The sequence below is a fragment of the Amphiura filiformis genome, chromosome 4 (genome assembly GCF_039555335.1).
Source record: "Amphiura filiformis chromosome 4, Afil_fr2py, whole genome shotgun sequence".
NCBI classification, from domain to species: domain Eukaryota; kingdom Metazoa; phylum Echinodermata; class Ophiuroidea; order Amphilepidida; family Amphiuridae; genus Amphiura; species Amphiura filiformis.
Window position 1 is genome coordinate 82,420,295 of NC_092631.1, and position 18,859 is coordinate 82,439,153.

Sequence of the window (18,859 nt, forward strand, 5' to 3'; positions counted from 1 at the left end):
TAGATACTTACGGCATCGGGCAGTAACCAGTGGCGTGCGCAGGGGAGGGGGGGCAGGGGCCATTGCCCCCCACTTTTGTTGGTCATTCAGGGGAAAACGTTAAAAACATCAGAATTTGCTCCTAATCAGACTCCATTCGGGGAAACTGAACAACCTGGCCCCCCCACTTTCAATGTGCTGCGCACGCCACTGAGTAAAACGTTGTCGAATCACCCCAACAGTTTTTGCACACAAGACAAGTAGAATGTCCTTTGCCTTCTAGGTCTTCTTCTACCATGCCATGAGGTGTAGAGAGCATTATCTTCTGCATGGTCCATCTTCCTGCATCCTCCAGATATATCCCAGGAATCGTAGTTGTGATTTGACAGAGTTGATAAGAGGCACATAATAGGGTATATACCGGGGTATATAAAGGGTACAAAACGTTTTAACATTCAAAAACATTTTAGAAAACTTGATGTAAATCATTCTATCATATTAAATGTTGAAGTCAAATTTTACACAGGGGTCAAAATTAAAATTGACTTAAATTGTAATACCAAAATATTCAAAAAATATATAGATTGACATATACGTGACTTATCAGTCTGATGTTTACATTGGGGAAAAGGTTGAAGATCAACATGTGAGCTCCACATGGGTCAAAATGGAAACTGTCCTCCAATTTTGATGAATTTGTTATAACAGTCCAAAAAAAGAGAATAGTTTGCGCTGTCAATCGTATCGATTGTGATCTATTTTGAAGTTTCATTGGTAACAACATGCCCTACATAGTGCAAACTATTCTTTTTATGTCTATAATCAACTCCAAAATGGGGTTTACTGACTGGCACATGATATAATGCTGTCATGTCTTTCATTGAATGTCAGAGTCAAACCAAAATAAACAGTACAACACAAAGAAAGAAGTTCTTATGTTTTAAGGATTTATTAAAAGATTAAATAACTGATTAAATGAAATTTACAGGTTTAAAGATACTACATATTGATATAGTTGACAATTCATTTTCACCAATATAAAAAAGTGACCTAAAAAGTGACTTGACCAATGTCCATAGCATTATGACTTTAATTTCATGTTATGGAACATTGTAAAAAATAAATATAACATGCATTTTGCACACTGCACATGAGAAAACCTTACTAATATGTTTTGCCAAATCCTTATTACAAACTAAGCATACTTAGCCATCTATTGCATATTATTTTACACAAGAACCTATAATGCAAAAACTTGATGTTACAGTCACGTATATACTATGCAAGGACTACGCTTAAGGATTGGGCAAACAGTATATAACACTGTACCCTGCAGGCTAGTTAGTTCCAGCTTTAGATGCTTGACCTTTTACCATAATTTCATTCCTTTCTACAGAAATATTTGATTTTCACAACATTCCATGTAACTGAAAGAAAAATTATACCAAGGTTAAACTGAACATAATATTTTTCAACATTTTGAAATTTGATTTCAGGATATGGGTCTGACATCTATAGTGAAAATAAATTCATACACTCTTAGATAGCGAGAACTAATCAGCGCAAATGTTAGAAAAATGTGAACCATGTATTAGTTGTGTATAATGCACGGGCGCTCACTCCCCATACTCGGGCGCGTACTGGGTGCAGTACTTTCAGACAGTGCAGGTTGATTGATGCAATTATATTTGCTTCAATTTTCCTATATTTTTAGTGACAATTTTGTTATAAAAATTGCAAAAATCATGGGAATTTTTTTCTTACGAATGAAAAAGGTTAATAAATACATATCACTAGTTGCTCGAGTAATTGCTCAAAATAATGCACTGTTACTGAGATGTTGATGCATTATTTTGTACAATTTCACTCCCAACAAGTGATACACATTTATTAACCTATAATTCATGAAAACTGTATTAGTTGCACTTTTGTAACTTGCATGTTTATGTACCTAAATGAAATAATTTTAGGATCAATTGATGAACTTCTTACACCTAGGCCTACTGTTGTGTGTTTTTATATTATGTACTTATCAAAAATATTCTAAATACCAAAATATGACTAAACTATAAAGTGTTGGCATGCCTTAATTTTGAAATAAATACATGTATAATGTATACATATTTTCCTTGTAGCTGTACTGTACAAGGAGTAAAAATCTTAAAATGGGCACTTCGTGATACACAGCCTCATCCTCCCAACTGTACCAAAAAAAAAGGTTTTTTTTATACCATTAGAAACCTAGGACATGTTTGTGTGCATATTACAATATGCAGGGCACTTTAATAAATGAAATTATGCATAAATAGCAAATTCAAAGTTCCGAATGAACTTTATTTTTTGTGGATATCTATTGCACCATACCCTAAAAAGAGGATGCTAAAATCACGAAATGCCCCTTTAAAAGCCGCACCGCATATGAGTAAATATATAGCAGTTTTTACAATGTAATATCCTATAATTTAAACCTAATAATTCTGTCCACTACAATATGCCTTGGTCTACATCCGCTAGTCCTAAGGGTCGCTAGTCCAAAAGTTCACTTTTACCCTAACCTTAAACCTCACCCTAACCCTAGCTTTCACTATCAAAGATTTTTTTTATCTTGGGGGTAGCAAGCCTTATTTTTGGACTAGCTAACCTAATTTTTGGATTAGCAAACCTTATCAGTCTATAGCCATCATACCTTGTTATCATAGAGAAGACGCTACAATTTTATGAGAAATAGGTGCCCCTCAGGTTAAGGCCAGTCAAAAATATTTATGTGTTTCCAGTCACAAAATAATGTCCTTCTCAAACCTCCTGACCAAAATATTTTTCAGTCCTGACCGACCTAAATATTCCCCCGGGCCAACATATTTTAGCACGGTAACACGTAAAATCTTGCTGTATGATGAGAATTGTATAACATATTTGATTATAATGGTAGCATAAAAAAAAATTTGGATATATTTATATGAATTCAATTTAGTGTTACAGCTTAACATAAAAGTATAATAGTTCTGGCAAAGATACATATTTCCAAAAACATGTAAACATTTTTGTCCTGCCTAATCACTGACATGCTGCAAATACAATACACTGTTCATATTTACAGACCTATGTATAAAAACAGGGAAAATCTGTTCCAACTGACCAGCAGGGGACCAAAGGATGGATCCAAAAGGATACAACAGTGTCACACTAGCAATGGATAAATTAAAACAGGGGAAATGTGAAACAATATCCAATTGGGGAATAACACAAAGGTATAAACAAAGTTAATACCTAATAAGGTATTTAACTTTGTTAATCTTTTGTGTTAACATTGTGTTACATTTTCCCTGTTTTTAATACAGATACCAAGAAAGGTACCATATTTTCCACAAAAAAACACCGTAATTGTAACCAAAAACATGCATCTTACATTGGAATTATCATATTGGAATTACCATTTTGCTGCTCAGTGGTGACATCATAACTGGCTTAACTGGATATTATAATGAAAATTCATAATAATATAATAGCACCCTACTTAATATTTTTAATAAAAATAATAATATTATAAATTATGACTTGTTTGCACTGCAAGCTATCACACAAACCACTTAAAGCACTATTACCGTAGTTCTTATTTTTTATAGGAATGGTTTAAAAGTGAATTACCATTACCATTAGGTGTTTTTTCATATGAAAAACATTACCCTAAAAGGAAGACAATATAGCAGTGCTGTTAAATATAAAGTTCCATTCAATAGCAAACAGCTACTAGTACAGAAAGACTCCTCTAACATTGAATGTGACCTTTTACTCTTAAATAGGTCGTGTTCTTGCCGGGTATACTAGCACACCTGCATGTACATGTATACTCTTTCTGATTTAACCCATCACTGATAGTGTCTTTAAAGCCATATTGTAACATTTGCCGAGGATGAGACAATCAATATTTTTCAAAATTCAGTTTTTACACGATTGTAATGTACTTTCAAAACTAACATTCCCTGCAAAACCAAGACTTAAGGTGCTGTAGCTTTGTCAAAATCTGCAATTTTGAATGAAGTTCAGGAACCGTCATTGAATTATTACGATGGAAATATTAGTCGAATGCGTACGGAATGTTCATAGCACAGTACGTACATGGTGTGTGGGACAGTCATACATGTACATCAAAGGATCGTGCCAACGGAGTGACACGCATTGGCAACATCAGTGTGAGTAGTAAATTCCAATTTTCTTTGCCTCGGTTGTTTGGCTCAAAAGGGGACATATCTGACAGTAAAAGCTAACATTTTATGGAAAAGAAATACTGATCTATAATTTATAGAAATGTTACAATATCGCTTTAAGTCATTAACTGTTGTCCAATCCCCACCACCACCACTACCACCACTTTCTTTTTCCATCCAGTGGACTAAAATGCTTAAACAATTAACTTACATTTACCCAGTATCAAAAAAGGTAAAAAGTGAAAAAGGACTTCGATTTAAATCAATGATTTTTTTTTTAAAGTTAAAAATCATTTGATTTATATCATGATGTAAATTGTGCCAATGCTGGTGAGCTCCAATGATTCCTGTAAAATTCTTTTTGCACACATCTATTTTTTGATTCTTGTATTGTTAGACAAAATTCAAACCATGAACGACATATTAATTAGTAACAAATAATGCTGAACTAAATGTTTATAGTCAACCAAAATCCCAATTTCACCAAACATGGTACATGCATGAGGCTTCCCTGCACTCTTCAGCAGATCATACCAATTCATCATTATATACCAAAATACTGTTAACCTTTGACGAGCATGTATAATTAAGTACTACTCTGATGTTGATATAATATTGGATGGCTGAGCATGATACCATAACATATCGGATGAGTCATAAAAATATCGGACGAGCCAACGGCGAGTTCGATATTTGTATGACGAATCCGATATTATCATTATTAGGTTTTCTGAACTCCTAATAACCCTGAAAACATAATAATGCTATATATTGGAGCTAACAATGCGTACGGCGCAAAGTTCATTAATAAATTTCCCCTTGGCAACAGCAGATCGCCTCAGCAGCCAATTCGAGACAAGTGCGTTTCAACGCAACAAATGCGATGTACACTTAAAATATGCTCTTGTCAACACTCAGTTTACTCACCACCAATTAACAGTGATGAGCCGCATGCTCTCTGCAATCATGTTAGGACCAGCCTCATCAGGCTTCCTCTGAGGAGGATGGTCTTTAGACTGCATCTCGACAGGTACCTGTAGTTGATAACCACCAGAAGCTACCTGTGGCTGAAGAGGGAACCCTGCTGAAGTCTGAGGTACAGTATGCAGCTCAACGGGTATTGGTACCTTGTTCATGTTTTCATTTGAAATTGTTACGCTGGGATAAACCACCAAGTTCTGAAGTGTTTCCTGTGGTACGATAGTAGCTATAGCTCCAACTGAAGCAGAGACTGGTTCAACTGGTTCTTTCTTGGCCTCCTCTGCTGATGATGATGTACCTGGTTCTTGAGGAACAAGTAACTGTTTAAACAAAACACGTGAATGTTTCTTCTTCAGATGTACCTTCAAGTACTTCCTGTTCTTGTACACTTTTCCACATTCTTCGCAATCTGTCCTTTTCTTTTTCTTAGGCTCATGTGGTTTTCCAGCTGGTTGATCCAAATGAAGTTTCTTCACATGTTGTTTTAGGTAATCGCGACTTGAATAGTTGCGACCACAGACCTCACATTGCCACGGCTTTATCTTGCTGTGACGGATGACATGGTTTTTAAGATGTGAGTTTTGTGTGAAACCTTTATCACATATTGAGCAGACAAATGGTCTCTCATTAGTGTGTATGCGCATGTGTCTCACTAAGTGTGAATTGGTCGGGAACGCCTTGTTACAAATCGTACACACAGTGTTTTGCCCTTCTGGGTTGCATTTTTCCTCCACATGAGTTGCAAGCTCTTCCGCCGTCTCAAACTTGTCGTCACAACGATGGCATTTGAAAGCCTGATCTGTACCGTGATGGACCTTGATATGATGTCTGTGATTGCGAGGATTTTTGAATTTCTTTCCACAGTACTGGCAGTGTAGCTTATCCACAAGTGTGTGGGTCATCTGGTGAGCCTTGCAATGACTGCTCTGACTGAATGTCTTCTCACAATACTCACATTTATAAGGTCTGGCACCTGTGTGAAACTTCTGATGCCTCAAGTAGCTGGATTTAAATGAGAAGGACTTGCCACACTGGTGACACAGATGGTTGCCTACTCCATGTGCTCCATTCACATGTACACTCAAGTGTCCAGATGTAGCAAAACCTTTATTACAAGTAGGACATTTAAAATCCCTAGTGCCTTTATGAACGCACAACTCATGGTTCCTCATAGCGGCAGCACTAGAAAAGCTCTTCCCACATATCATGCATAAATTGGCTTCAGTGTTACATTTATGCTTTGAAAAATGACACTTCTGTGAGAAACTTTTGTGGCATTTATTACAACGATGCCTTTTGACACCCCGATGGATAAGCTTGTGACGTAACAAAGATGAGGGAAATGAAAATGTTTTGCCACACTCATTGCAAGTACAAGCACCAGCTTTGTCAGAATTAGCATTCTGAATACTGTCCATGTGTGTCTCCACATGCGTCTCCAAAGAGGCTTCATCCATAAACCTCATCTTGCATAAAGCACATTCAAATGGTTTCTCCTGCCCATGTTTTATCAAATGTAACTTTAAGTCATCTGTAGTTTTAAAAGTGTCTTCACAGAACATACACTTGTAATCATCAGTCCCTTCAAATATGTGGACTCTCTTGATGTGAGTCTTCAGATGGCAGCTCTGTGTGAATTTCATATTACAAATGTCACACTCATGTTTTCTCTCCCCTGTGTGCAACTGTTTGTGTCGCACCAAGGCAGAATGGTGACTAAAGCACTTGTGACAAATGGGACATTCATTTTTGGGATTGCTTTTTACTCTTTGTCTTTTAGCCCGTTTATTTCCATTTGATTTAGCAACCCTTTTTTTTTTTCCTCTTGTCCTTATCCGAGGCATTGCCATATGAGCACCATCTTCATTTGCATGGTCTTTGCTTAGGTGGGTATCGAGTTGGTTACTATGTGTGAAACTCTTTGAGCAAAACTTACATTTGTATTGTCCTATCGTAATATCATGTGTTTGCATATGTCGTTTCAGTGCAGCTACATATTTGAACGAACTACCACATTCCTTGCATATGACCTCGGATGGCGCTTTCTTAATGCGAGCTTTTTTCAGTACCGGTTGAGGCGGCTGCCAATCCATATCACCATCATCATCTACTTGGTCTCCATCATGCTCATCTGCTACTCTGTGAAGTATAACCCTAGGTTTCCTGCGTCTAGATGACGTATTTGCTTTTATTTCACTTCTATTCACGTCGTCTGTTTTAATTATAACAGATTTCCTGCGTGGTCTAGACTGTGTAGAACTCCCTGCGGTGGTTTTAGATGAATTCCCTGCGGCGTTTTTGGATGAATTCCGTGCAGCAGTTTTGGATGAGCTCTGGGTTGTCTTCTTCTTAGATTTATTGCTTTGTTTGTCAACAGGTGGGGCTTTACCATTACACACTGCCACATGAGATACCAGCGCCATCACATCACTAAAACCTACACAACATTTTGCACACAGGTACAAGCTGTTAGGTTCTTTGGGTATTGGCACAGTCAAAACATCATCATTCTTTTCAACAACTTCTGCTTTTTCGGATTTCACAACTGCATCAGCTTTTTTAGAGCTCTTTATATTTGCTACAGTGGCTTCCATTTTAATTGTTTTGGAGTCGCGAGATTTGGTGGTATTTGCAATTTTTGTTACACTAGTTTCACGAACCTGTTGTTCTTCGTCTTTCTTTTTAGCAATATGCTTATATTTTCTCGACTTAGCAAACACATTCTTTAGAGAATCATTTCTTGACTTGGTCACCTTTTTTCTTCGCTTGAAGCTGCTCTTTTTGTGCAACATAAAGTGAAGTCTAAATCTGCTGAATTGTCCCCAGATGACTACTTGACATATGTGACAAACATATGGTCTAATACACTTCTGATTGGTTTGGATTCGAGTATGCATAGATTTCTGTTTCTGTGTTCTGCTCTTCTTTAAAGCTTCCAGTAGGTGCAGGTGACTGGTTTCAGAGAGACTGGTGCTTCCACCTGTAATCAAGTATAAGAGGGAAGATTGGGCATTAGCGAAAACTATATGGCGATTAGTTTTTCAAGAAAACTTCGAATAAACTAAAGATTCTAGTATAAAGGATGACATGTGTGAGGAGAATAAAATTTATTACAGAAAGCTTTGAATACCTACAGATGGTTTTACTGACCATCATCGAGAAGCATCACTTCTGCATCAGTGAAACTTGATTTTTGGACATTGTCTCCTGGTTAGGCAAATTGGTGCCCGAGTCTTATAAACATCATATTCATAATGATCATAGACTCAAAGAGTCCATTGATTTCATGGTAGCGTTTTTGCTTGATCATGCCCCAAAACCCTAAAAAGGAATGGCCTTGAAATGAGCGAAGCCTTAATATTACTAACTAAATCTCATCAGATTTTCTGTTTTGGAGTGATTTATGAGGTTGTGACTTCAGTCCACCAGCCACCGTATCTCATTTGCCTTTCAAACAAGGCTGACATTGCCTTTATACACCTTTTCAGCAGATGATCAGAAATAATTTAAGATGTCTCATGTAGTAAATAGGAATGCAACAACCAATCACATGCTGGTGACAGTTGGTTTGATGGTGTGCAGCATGGTTTGATTGTTCACACCAATCACGTACAATGTACCACATTGTTTTTACTTGACACCGTTTATAAAATGCGCTGTTCACTACCTCTTTGAATACCTGTTCAAATTGCCAGAAATTGATTGGTTGAATTGAATATGATTTGATAGTCGCCAATATGAAAGTGTTTTCCATAATTATCAATACTCCTGAAAAGATGTATTATTGCACTGACTAAGTCGAGCAATGTCATCCCTGATTGTAGACATGTCCAAGTCCAAGAAGACTGCTGATACACCTTAAATTGCATATAGTCATAAAAATCTCACCATTAGTTTGATCTTCCTTTAATTTGCCAACTTCCTTCTGCTGCTCAGCCTCAACACTCTTATCCTCACAGTTGTTTTCTTCAACAGTTTTGTTATCTTCAGTAGATTTCTCTTGTGAAACATCACCTTTAGATGTCTTATGATCTGTCACCATATCATCAGCAATGGGTGCATCATCTGACTGATTGCTTGGTTTTGTTCCAGGTTCTGGAAAGATGAAAACAAGTGTACTTACTTTAGATTCTAGAATAATACAGCACAATTTGTTGGGGTTTTTTTTTTTTTTTTGGGGGGGTTTGAAAGTTAAATTTTATCCATATTTAGCAAATTTGTCAAAATGAATAAGGGCCAAAAGTGTATAGGGTATTTGATTTTAAGGAGGCCGGCTGCAAAACAAATGATCTTCCTTTTTCACATTGGGTTCATGTCCAAGAAGTTTGTCAATTTTCAAATTATTAATAAATGTACATTGTAGTTTCCCTGTAGCTGTTAAATTTGAGGTCTGAATATCTTTTTTTAAAAGTAATATTTGAGGTTGTGACTATGTTGCATGGTACGTATACACAAGCTATCTCCTCTACTCTGAGGTCCAAAGGGTGGTAGATTTCACCAAGAACTATATATGCATCATGGTTGAATGATCAAAACCTTACCATTAGTCATACCATCCTTTAATTTGTCAGTTTCTTCATGCTCTTGCTCTGCCTCAGTGACACTCTTGTTCTCATTGTTTCTTTCGGCATCATCAGCCTTCTCATCTTCGGTATGTTTCTCTTCATCACCTCTGGATGTCATTTGAACTGTGACCTTTTCAACAGCAACATCGGATGGATCATCTGATGCTTTACTTGGTTTTGTTCCTTGTACCGCATCTGGAGTGTATAAATAATGGTGAAATAAAGAGGTGATAGTAATCCAATCTGTTCTTTTTTTTAACCTTGACTATATGAAAATAGCATTACAACTGATATAGCATCACCACAGAAAAATACATGACAAAACCATTGTATACCTTGAAACACAAAATGTTACCCATTTTTGTATGTAACTTGAGCACCTCATTCGCCGATCGCACGGTCATCGCAAAACAAGACTCTATCCGCAAAGTGCATGCTGTGTGTGCGTACACCTGTCAAATGAGTGATTTTGTTTTAACAAGACAAAAGACAAAAACTTGGGAAGAAAGATCTAGCACAATGCTAGAAAAGTGCGAGATACAAATATGCACATTTTGCTCAAGGGTTTGCAGGGAGAACCTTGTTTTGGTAGCAAGATGGCGGATCCAAAGGTCAATACCTGGTGTTCATTTTGAGTTCATATTTGAATTCCTGAGAAATTCCCTACCCTACAAGAAAATGTATACTATTACATTAAGGGGTATACTTCAGAAATATGAATAATAAAAGCAAAATTCATGCCATGAAAACCAAAATTGCTTATGTAATGCTAAAGGAGGTGAGTATATATAACACATGACAAGCAGCTATTGGAGTTGCAAGGTTTTACAATATCCAGCAACACAACATGAGAATCTCTTAATAAATGCAGCTTGACAGATGACCATTCACCACATGTATTATCATACTCGGCAGTGGGGTTTGACTCCCACCCTTTTTATTTTACCCCCACCCTTTTTATTGAGGCACCCTTTATACTGAAAATTCCTGACCCCCACGCTTTTTACTGAGGCACCCTTTATACTGAAAATTCTTGACCCCACCACTTTTTGCTTTTTCCGCTATTTGTAAACTGACTCACACACGCACCCGGTTCGAAGTATCAAGTACGCCGAATTCTGCACCTATTTCACATGTGCGAGTCCGATGTTTTTCTCTCCAATAAGTTAATTGATACATTACGTGAACAATGCAAATTATATATGAAAAACTACTACTGCACTGTAAAATAAGCATTTTAATGAATAACTGTACTTTTATGGTGTTCAAATGTTGTTCTTGTCATGAAACTTGACGTACGCTGTGTTCAGCGACTATATCCTACTTCTTCCGTGCTGCTTCGCTCAATCAATTATGCATTTAATGACGTCACTCATATAGGATCAATGTAAAGAAAAAGAACACGTCATGGAAAATCGGACATTTGCATATGACGTGGGTGTTTTGGCAGCGCTTCCGGGGGGAGGATATTGTGTACATTGCACTGGATTCACGTAAACAAGCGCGAGCCTGCATCAAATGGAATTTTATCTTGCGACATAGTGTGCAAGTTTTGGTGATTTTTCTTGGAACTATGATTATTTTATCATTCAATAAAAATATACTGTAAGTTGGAAGAAGCCCCACGCTTTTTATTTTAATCCCACGCTTTATATCAGTCCACGCTTTTTACCCAAAAAGTTTAAACCCCCACGCTTTCACCAATTTTCAGAATTTCGAACCGGCACGCATTATAAAGCGTGGACTGCCGAGTGTGATTATAGCATTATACAGTAAGAAATTGTATCAGACACTATATCTAGCTATCAACATCTATCCTACCTTTTTGAATAGATTCCACAATGTTTTCCCTTTCTACTGTATCCACTCTCTTCTTGGGTGGTACCCTCCAATTACAGCTGCTGTGTTCAGGCTCAGCTTGAATAGGAGCGCAAGTAACACTTGGATCACCTGCCTCCTTAGATATTGTTCCTTCATCAATCTTTCCACTATCAACATCTTCTTCACTGGGTTTGTCAGGCGGGGTTGTTATTTTCTTTTCTGCAGAACTTTTAACATCAGATGAACTGCCTGCATCACCTGCTTGCTCCACTGAAAATGAAAATGATGATATTTGCTTTATGGCCACACAGTAATGTGCAATTTTATGTTAGACAAAATTGAAGAAATTATGTTGTTTACAATGTATTTATATAACATTTCAGCACTGTTAGATATTCTTTTGCATGATGGAGACTTTATTAAAATTGCAGTAAATATGCAGAGCTACAAATCCACAGAGATTAGCATTGTTAATGTTTTATAATAATCTTTGGGTGAATCGATTTGCATCAGATTCATGGCCTGGATACACTATTTTCAATCTTAGATTACAAAAGTACATACCCAAAAAATGGAAGCAGAAGCAATAGCTGCCTTATTTCAATAGTTTAAAACACATGTCAGTGACTGTGAGATGGTACATTATCAGACAATTAACTTTTTCAGACTGAGGCTTATTTAAATGCCAAGTCATGAAACAACTTCTTTGACAATTTAGTTTTTCTAAGCTAAATCAATCATACATGTAAGTTTCCTATTGCCCTCCCACATCCATTTTTTTCTTTGGGAAGATTTGCAGTGTCTGTACCAAAGTTAAACAGTAAAGTTCTTTTTTACACAGCCGTGACGTTAGTCACGGCTGTGTCTTTTTTCTTACAGGTTCTTTCTTCTTTCTTTCTGTCAACCATTACATTTGCTCTAGCACTCACACGCTTACATCGATTTTGACCTAACTTGGTCACAATAATCATTGACCGTGCCCCTACATGTCATATGAAACTTGCGGGGTCAAAGGTCACGCAGGGGTCACAGGGTCAAAAACGTGATTTCAACTAAAAATGCATCTTCTCCCACAACTTACGTCGGACAGCAACCCCACTTGCACACATGTATTGCTATTACCCAGTGTCTATGTGGTGTACACAGATTTGGGGTCAAAGGTCATTAAGGGGTCACTTCCGGTATAAAACGAAAAACCTTCAAAAATTTTTATTAGCTAAATAAAACATAGCACAGTAACGGTCTGTTCACATATGATCTGCAGTCACCCAATGTATATGAGGTATTTTTTTATTTGGGGTCAAAGCTCATTAAGGGGTCACTTCCGGTATAAAAAGAAATACCTTTAAAATGCATCTTCTTCCACAAATTATGTGGGACAGAGGCGCCACTTGCACACATGCATTTTATTACCCAGTGTCTATGGGGTGTACACAGATTTGGGGTCAAATGTCATTAAGGGGTCACTTCCGGTATAAAACGAAATACCTTCAAAAAATTTATTAGCTAAGTAAAACATGGGACAGTAACGGTATGTTCACACATAATCTGCAGTCACCCAATGTATATGTGGTAATTTTTTATTTGGGGTCAAATCTCATTAAGAGGTCACTTCCGGTATAAAACGAAATACTTTTAAAATGCATCTTCTTCCACAGATTCTGTAGCACAGAGACGCCACTTGCACACATGCATTGTTATTACCCACTGTCTATGGGGTGTACACAGATTTGGGGTCAAAGGTCATTAAGGGGTCACTTCCGGTATAAAACGAAAAACCTTCAAAAATTTTTATTTGCTAAGAAGAACATAGGACAGTAACGGTATGATCACACATGAATTGTGGTTACCCATTTTATATGTGGTATTATTTTATTTGGGGTCAAAGGTCATTAAGGGGTCACTTCCGGTATAAAACGAAATACCTTTAAAATGCTTCTTCTTCCGCAAAGTGCGTGGGACAGTGACGCCACTTGCACACATGCATTGTTATAACACAGTGTCTATATGGTGTACACACATTTGGGGTCAATGGTCAGTAAGGGGTTACTTCCGGTATAAAACGATATACCTTCAAAATATCCCTTCTGCCACAAAAAGCATAGCAAAGTGATGCCACGTGGACACGTGCATTGACATTAGCCAATGTCTATGAGGTTTTCATATATTTTGGGGTCAAAGGTGATTAAGGGGTCACCACACGGCTGTGTTCGTGGTCTTAGACCACAGCTAAGTCTAGTTATCCTTTTGATGGTGCTAACATAGAGTTTCAAGTTGCCAGGGGTAGTGTATAAAATAATTAACCTAGGTAACACACACAAATTCAACAGAAAAAAAAACTGAATTCCAACAAGGGAAAACCACTGGGTATGCACGCATCCCACATGATGTCAGGACGCAAGTCATATACGCACAGTGCAGGGTCTTAGGCAGGATTTGAAGGTTGGGGTGTGTAAATTCAAAAAATTGGGTGTGTAAATGTAAGATTTATGTACAAAGTATAGGCCATGTGGGCTAAAACTGGGTGTGTATTTACAAATTTGGGTGTGTAAAACACTCCCTACACGGCTGGCTGCCTAAGCCCTTGGCACAGTGACTTCTTTGCACTCATCTTCTCTCCTTTTTTGTTTCTACTTTCCCTTCCAATAGTAAAAAAAACTCTTGGGGGTTAGTGTTATATCCCCCTGGCCTTGTCATATTCTTAATTTGTTTCATGGAGAGAACTGGTGTGTTACAAAAGTCTGATCAATCTTGTAAAGACTTATATTAACTGCATTCAATGCATGTAAGCCAATACAACACCTTGGAATGGTGCAATGAAGTTTGACCTAATAAAAATAATAATTAATGAATAATGAAAGTGAACTTGTCCTTTTTGTAGGTATCCCTGTCCAATTGCAACAAACTAATAATCCATTGCCATTGGCCTAGGGCAGCTCCTACAAATAAAACTTGTGTTCAACTTCAAACACAAACCAAATACCGTACCTTGAGTATGATGAGTTCTCTCAGTCTCCAAAGCTTCATGTGCTACAACATCACTAGACCTGTCCATGTTGAAGTGATCCTTTGCTTTATTATTAGGTCTATACTATCCCGTATAAATTGATAGACTGTTGTGTTCAAAGTATATTACATAGTGATTTCTCTGTTGGTTGTCAATGTTCATAACCACTGCAAAAAGTGCAAAACAAAACAAAGAGACTTCATGTTATATTGTACCGGTAATTATATTTCATTTTTAACCACTTATGCAATGTGGAATACTACAGTCGTGACTATCACCTACATGTAAGTTTAAGTTCCAATGCACAACAAAACAAAGACTTTTAAATGTAATTATATTTCATTTTTAAGCACTCGCACAATGATGGCATCATATGGAGTACCGGTATCAAGCTGAATTTATACTCGATCGCCAAGTGATTGCAATTTGAACAGTGATGGGCAATCGCCGAACTTTTGCATTTAAATGTTTTCACATTATACGATAATAATGTGATGTATTCAACTGTTTGAGAATATATTATCATTATGACAAAATAAACATATCCCATTCAGCTCAGACCACGGTGCTGCAGCACTGGCTATAGAATATTAAATCACAAGTCTATAATACAAATTACAATACAACACAGTGAACAGCTACTGTAAAACAAGTTAATTTCGCGATCAATTTATTTCGCGAGCACCTCCAAGTCGCGAACTTAAATTGCCGCGAAATTACATTTGTGAAAATACACTTGTAACCGGTGCCGAATTTGGCAACCCTAACTTAACCAATTAAATCTTGAATATTACTATTTTTACCCATAAAATCGTAATGTTATGGCATAAATTATTATTTGTTAGTCATTTACCTTGTAACATCATTAACATAACTTCGCTTTATCATGACAATGAAGGATCACATAAGTTCCAAAAAAACGTCTTTTGCTGGAGAATTGATTTGCTTATGTTGTTGATACATTTAGTGCTTTGAAAATAGTGACTCTGACGTTTTTGGCACAAGTTTCATTTCCCTCATATCGTTTGTGTCAATATAACTTCTGAATGTTTTTAAATATTTTTTTCACACCTAAGAAATGATAAAAGGTCATGTTTTTTATGTTGGGACCCCAAATATGGTGGATTTGTGACATGCAAGACAAAATTTCTCACTTTAGATGGTGATATTTTTCTAGTGCTACATCACAGAGACCTGGGTTTGGTCTTATTTTGTAAGCAATTTAGTAGGCTAAAAGAATCAGAAGAGGAAACTAAAACAATTCATTTCGACTAATTAGTAAAGCTCGTTAAGTGGAATTAGGCAGGGGTGGATGAGGTGGCGGAGCAGGAGGTGGCGGAGCAGGACAATGCTGTACAATGGTGATTTTGTACACATTGTCTCAATAAACATTATTGATGGGTTTCTACTTGTTTCTGTACTTGATATAAGCCAAGTGATACCAATTTTAGCATTCACTGCCTCAGAATTTGTTAATTGGACAATTGAAAATTACTAATTACTTGTTGCTACATGAATAAAGTTCATTGACCTGTGTGTATTTAAATAGGGATTTCATGTAGGGAATATTGAAATGGGTGCTATGGTTGAACGAAACATGATAAAAGCCTCAAATTTTGTAAGCAGACCTTGGTTGTAATCCTTGTTACTTTGGTAAACTAATATTTATTAAAACATACAAAGCTTGTGACAAATCTGAAAGAGCGCCTCACGCCTAATTTGATCCGAAAAGTCATTTTTTACGAAACCGCTTTGTCAAATTTTCTTTTACCTTTCAAAATTGGATTGTTGAGCTTATTTTACATCTAGTTACACACATCAATCATGAAAATTTGCATCTCCAGTGCCAGATAAGGGGTGTTTTGAAGAAATTCATATAAATATTGATAGATTTTTGACCACCCTGTATTTACATAATCGAAGTACTTGACCGGTAAAAGTTCTGTATGGCTGGGTGGGCAATTAAGTTAAATATATCAAACATGTGTCAAAACTTTACATTATCAATGTATGTTCAGGTGTGACCCCCATAACTGAATTAACATTTTTGACCTAATGTTGTTTGTTACACCCTGTATTATTATGAGTCACCCTGTATAATGACTCTCATTGTATCGCTTTCTGAAATCATCTGAGTATATGCTCTCAGAATATATATACTTTTATTGGGTTCTAGTGTAAACTTATCGAGTTATAGCACCAAACCTGTAAAAGCATGTGATTTGTTTGAAAAATCATATGTCACGCAATTGGTACCCAGTATAAAAAACATGACCAAAAATATTATTGTTTTGTTGTAGGATGAAAAAATAAAGTTTAAAAAAAAAATTGTGTTTCCAGGATGTACAAAGGGCATGGTGGGATATCCAAAATTGCAGCCTCCATTGAGTCCATTGTAAAACGTGTTGTTCAAAGTTCGCAAATTAAAATAATTTTCTTCATAGTTTGCATTTTAAAGTTCCGATCCTCGAATAAAACCAGCATATTTCGTTTCTAAATTAATTGCAACATTCTGTTGGGAAAGGTAGGCCCTAAGATGAAAATTCTACCCGAAAACAAGAGAAAATTGAGGTTATGAATTTGGAAACTTTGTTACATACAGTGCATTTTAAGCTTCTAATTTTTTTTTTTTTTTGATTCGCAAAATTAAATTGCCGCGAAAATGTGGCTTATTGGCGATTCGCGAAATAAAGTTGCCGCGAAATTAAAGTGTTTTACAGTATATATGTGACCCCTCGGCACAACTGAGCCCTGAAGTCGCCAATCATTTTTGAGATATTCAAACAAAATATTCTGCTTGAAATTAGCTTTAAAATGATGTATCATGTCTATAGTACTTGACATTTAAGTAGTGAAAGTTTAATGGCAAAATAAAAAAGGGTGAAATAGGCTATGTTTGACTTCTATCAGAACACATCGTAGCGTAAAATATTAAGAAACATCAAACTTACTATAAATATTAAACAAGAACCTGAACATGAATTTTTACTTTCTAGTGTTAAAAAAATGGCAAAATACTTGTTTAGGGTATGTTTTGCACGTGCTGAGTAATACCCCCCGGTACTCGTTTAGGGTGCGTTTCAAGAGTCCATACATGAGCATGGTGTCCATCAAGTAATATAAGTGCCCCCCCGGATTTTATGTGAAGCTGAACACATGTCACATGAACATGTAGAGGAGATATTTTAGTTGTTGCCTGGAGGCCCCATGTCGAGAGGTTATAGAAATGGTAGTATTTTGGCCGATTTGAAAAGGGACAAACCTCAGAAAACTACAAATTTGACAAAATTTCTGAATGGGATTTGTTGTCAACGGAGGCCAACGGCTTGTGACGTCACCTCCGGGGTCACCTTCATGGGAAATTGTCTTATGTTTTTTTATTTTACTTGGCTTAGAGAAGGCTTAAATGCTGGTTTCATACTACCCTGCCGCTTGCATGCCGCTGACCGAGGCTGAGCGGCGTGGCGCACGCGCATTGCAGACAAACGGACACAATAAAGGCTTGTCATTGGTTGAAACGCCCTGCCAGGTGCCACAATCTCCAATACCCCCCTTTCGACCTGCCAAAATTGCTTGACCCCCCCCCCCTTTCGACCTGTCAAAAATGCTCCCCCCACTCTTTTGTGTACGGTACACGTACATATGTACTATCCCATGCATGATCCTAAAACCAGTGCAGTGATCTCCGCCGAGCAACAAAATTAAAAACACTATTTACATTTGAACATTTCACGTACACGGTTGGCCCAAATCAATGCTACCTAAAAACTGTACATTTCTTAATCCACTTGGAACTTACATCTTACTTCATGCTACTCGTCACAAACAGTAGAATTTGATGTTTTAAAACTGTTATGAGAACGCTATCATTGCTGTACAGCGAGCGTACACAAACTATGGTAAACGCAAAATAGCCTTCAACTTTTTAAACAAGAATTTATGGCGGCGGTTTTTTCGACGAAATTTTAGGCGACCAGTATTTGCGTACACAATAAATGTTGATGCTACTTATCCTATACCACTGTAGACGTGGGCGAACAGGAATGTAAAATAGGAATGGGCGAGACAGGTAAGAAGTTCTGAAGCCTATTTATGTAGTAGCTATAATGTAGCATGGTCTACTCACCCCTTGATAAATTTGTGACTAGGCCTACTAGTATTTTTAAATTTTTGTCAAAAATAATAACACACTGGTAACAAAAGTTATGTATATTATAGGGCGAATCCAGTTACTACACTGGAATTTCAGTGACTCAAGACAAGCGGTAGGGTAGACTGGGGTAAAAACGGGACACAGGGTA

The 18,859-nt window shown here is 36.9% G+C and overlaps 1 protein-coding gene across 2 annotated transcripts; it reads right to left on the minus strand.

The window, feature by feature from the left end:
* Positions 1-922: 922 nt before the first annotated feature.
* Positions 923-18,508, minus strand: LOC140151512 (uncharacterized). Of its 2 annotated transcripts, none has more exons than XM_072173877.1 (6): positions 18,358-18,508; positions 14,540-14,725; positions 11,552-11,821; positions 9,707-9,925; positions 9,054-9,260; positions 923-8,145 (listed from the first exon to the last, which is right to left on the minus strand). In XM_072173877.1, the coding sequence occupies exons 2-6, from the start codon at positions 14,604-14,606 to the stop codon at positions 5,108-5,110; spliced, it is 3,801 nt and encodes a 1,266-aa protein (XP_072029978.1). In that variant the 5' UTR covers positions 14,607-14,725; positions 18,358-18,508; the 3' UTR covers positions 923-5,107. The 2 variants fall into 2 exon arrangements, with proteins under 2 accessions (XP_072029978.1, XP_072029979.1); XM_072173878.1 differs by having other exon boundaries at positions 18,365-18,505.
* Between the last annotated feature and the right edge of the window lie 351 nt (positions 18,509-18,859).